The following is a 3,257-nucleotide window of genomic DNA, read 5'->3' as shown; positions in this document are numbered from 1 at the left end:
GCCTACTCAGGTAAGAATTCGACTAAATTAAAAAATTAAAATAAAATATCTAACAGAAAACACCGCTGCATTCAAAGTTTAACAAATAGGGATTTATTACATAAAATTGAATTATTTACAAATAAAAGATCATTTCAATATGAGATGGGAAAATGACGCTGAGCCGATGACTATCAGTTCACTGCCTTCACGAAAACACGTGAGCTGCAACAAGCATGTTACAATGGTGTAAGTAACGAAGTTTTGAAAGATGGATATCTGCTTAATTACACAAAAACAATGATTCCCCATAAAAATTTACAATGCCTCGCGCCGTCGAACCCCGGTGCCAACAAAATCACCACAAAATTTACAATGACCTGACTTGGTCACGAACCCTAGTCCTATGACAGGTAAGGTGTCCAAGATACCTATGCAAACAATATGAAAGAATCCAATCAACACATACAAGGGTGTCAGTATAAAACGGGCCAGTGTTAAAATATTACGTAAAACAAATAGGACATAAAACAAATCTCTCTCTCTGCTTTCAAAACAAGAAGGTCGTTTCTTCCCCTCCTAGCATACTTGAAATACTGCAGACGACCAACACACCAGCCTGTGACGTCAAGCTCAATGACCTCCATTCTCACCCCTCCACTTGCGGCAGTCCCCTAATTTATGAGCTCCAACGGGGAGACAGGCTAAAGTCTTGCCTTTCAAGAGAACACTTCACGTAGTCAGCTGCTAAAGCCATCATTTAAATATACCTGGGCTATCTGCCCTCGTCTCCATACCTTCAGCAATCTCGCTCATCTTACTAATGCCTCTCATGGGCTAAATCCTGGTGCTACAAAACACTAATCATTAAGCGATCGTCACATTGCCATACTAGGCATTTCCAAAATATATTCAATAAACTCTCAATGGTTGGGCTCTCTCATACCAACTGCAAATTTTACTTCTGCCTCTTATGGGCTCAAATCTCTTAAATATTTGGACTCGCTCACTCTATCAGTGAATCTGGGTGAATTCCTGGTCACGACTTGGTCACGATTTGGTCATAACTATACACTTCTACGTCTGCAGAAACAAATGCCTGAATGTGATCTAATAAAAGTACCTATCTGTAGACTAACCTCCTATGCCCAAATGAGTTCAATCAGACCCTTACAAAAACACGTACTTTAAAATAACGCAATTACAATGAACCATAACTTCGCTAACAAGGACTTTACAAATAACATCTACCTTAAAGTACGGGGTTCGAGTTTGAGGCCTAGCTCTATATTACAAGGGAACTTCTCCTATTACCACAAATCAGTTGACTGACGGCCCCCATATTCCTATCTAAATTTAAATGACATGCTTGAAACAGAATTGGAAAGCTCTGACCTTAATTTAGAGAACATAGCGGAGCGGCCATCCCTGTGGACCACTGGATCTACCACATTCTGATAGACTGCAGAGCTGTCATCAGAGACTGTTGACCACTTGGAGACATTCTTGCTTGTGTGGCGTCTTCGTACAGCTCCCTCTGTAGTCGGAAGGTGTCCTCTTCGATGTTGTGCTGGTCAGGTGCTCCCAACGTTCCTGGATCGATGCCCGTTGTTGTGTTGGCTTCAGCTCCTGGTTGTGGCTTCTTTGCAATGATGCTGTCAAACACTCGTTCTGACTTGATGCTGGGGTAACTGAAAATAAATTCATATATTACAGACTGTCCAAACTCGATGCCTGTCTTCACTGTTAGCGTGTCTCACACGTCACACTGACCAAGTCTCGTTCAAAGTTTTAACCTGGTACACAATAGTTTCTTCACTACTCTCAGTCACTGTTCTATCACCCTATCACATGGACAACATATAGTTTTAGAATTCCTAACCTGAGCCAATAATAATTCTAGCATTTCGTCCGCAATCCCTTGACCTCACAGAAATATGGAGCTACTAGTTCATTAGTCTCTTATAAGCAGTACCTCATCTCCCCATAGCATAATCTCACAGGTAAAATCTTCAATTCCTCTGAATATTCAAGGTGATTACTTACATCTTTGCAGAAATAGCAGTACAGGTAGTCGGTGTAGCTTGAAGACAAAGCGTTGTTCTCAGCACCAACACGCAGTATGACGATTCGTTCCCGCAGCCTCTCGGTCCAAGAATGACTCTGATATGCCCTGGCGGCCTTAATTTATAATTCCGGGTAGCGTCATCAAGCCGCTTGGCTGCGTGTAATCTTAGCGTGCCCGGGAAAATTTCCCGCATTAATTATATCATGAGCTCAAATTAGCGAATGCATTAATTAATGCAGCCCTAATGCCTATCAAAATAAAGCAGAAATAATACAGGTTGCAATTCTTGTCTCAAATCCAATGCAACTCTTCTGTAACCAAAGATATTAATTTATTTCATTCTTCCCTCCTAGAATAAGTTTAGCCGGGAACTGGAAAGCGTCCCCAATCTCCATCAAGAGGCTTGGCTTGGGACATAACTTCTTTTAATGAGTTCTGGAGATTTCTCATAATGACGCTCGCGCTCACTTCACATAAGAACGCTTCTTCTGGACCCCTTTATGACATATACTGTAAGACATCGGCTTCGTGGGTGGCCTAGTATGATTCCAATATCCAATCCTCAAATTAATACAATTGCTCCAATGAACAGAATGGTTCAATACATAGCAGGGACTGGCTGCATAAGGAATGGCATTACTAGCATCGCTCATACCTCGGTCACACTTATATTTTCAAAGCCAATGATAAGACAGAGACAGATCAATGAAAGCAACAAAATTTACCTAGCACTTTTCGGAAGACAGAGCACTGTAGACACTGGGTCTCACCAGCAAAGCCATAACATACGGTACATTAATAATCCAAATTTAAAACTAACAGTACTTGACTCCATTCTCACGAGATGGATTTATAATCAGTATAATTTAGTTATTAGCAATATCGGAATTGTTCTGATTTTAGGATAAGTTCCTTGTTCATTTATTTTATTTTTCTACTTCTGGTATTTATTTTTGGAATGTATTCGAGTCGTTAGCCTACTTGATATGAATTATGCACAGTTTTACGGTCTGATGTCCTTCCTAACAACAAACCTATGTGGAGATATTTACTATTTACGGTTACAACACTATTGCGCGTTTCTGTGGTGATTTTCAGTTTGACGTATAGTATGTAGATGATAATAATTTCGTGTGGCTATTTCTAGTCGGGTGCAGCTCTTGTAAGGCAGACCCTCCGATGAGAGTAGGGCGGCATTTGCCATGTGTAG

General features: G+C 40.7%; 1 protein-coding gene across 1 annotated transcript; it reads right to left on the bottom strand.

The window, feature by feature from the left end:
• Window positions 1-774: 774 nt before the first annotated feature.
• Window positions 775-2,647, bottom strand: LOC137498486 (uncharacterized). Its single transcript, XM_068226040.1, has 2 exons — window positions 2,026-2,647; window positions 775-1,670 (listed from the first exon to the last, which is right to left on the bottom strand). Exons 1-2 carry the CDS (start codon window positions 2,238-2,240, stop codon window positions 1,424-1,426), a joined length of 462 nt encoding a protein of 153 aa, XP_068082141.1. The 5' UTR covers window positions 2,241-2,647; the 3' UTR covers window positions 775-1,423.
• Between the last annotated feature and the right edge of the window lie 610 nt (window positions 2,648-3,257).

This window comes from Anabrus simplex, chromosome 1, assembly GCF_040414725.1.
Source record: "Anabrus simplex isolate iqAnaSimp1 chromosome 1, ASM4041472v1, whole genome shotgun sequence".
Classification (NCBI taxonomy): domain Eukaryota; kingdom Metazoa; phylum Arthropoda; class Insecta; order Orthoptera; family Tettigoniidae; genus Anabrus; species Anabrus simplex.
This window is presented reverse-complemented; position numbering and strand designations above follow the sequence as displayed.

What these genes read in the sequence shown, in the direction of transcription:
- LOC137498486 (XM_068226040.1), bottom strand. Translation starts at nt 2,240, where the DNA reads ATGCGGGAAATTTTCCCGGGCACGCTAAGATTACACGCAGCCAAGCGG. An exon ending in ACTGCTATTTCTGCAAAGAT is followed by an intron (nt 1,671 to 2,025) that starts GTAAGTAATCAC and finishes ATTTATTTTCAG; the next exon opens with TTACCCCAGCATCAAGTCAG.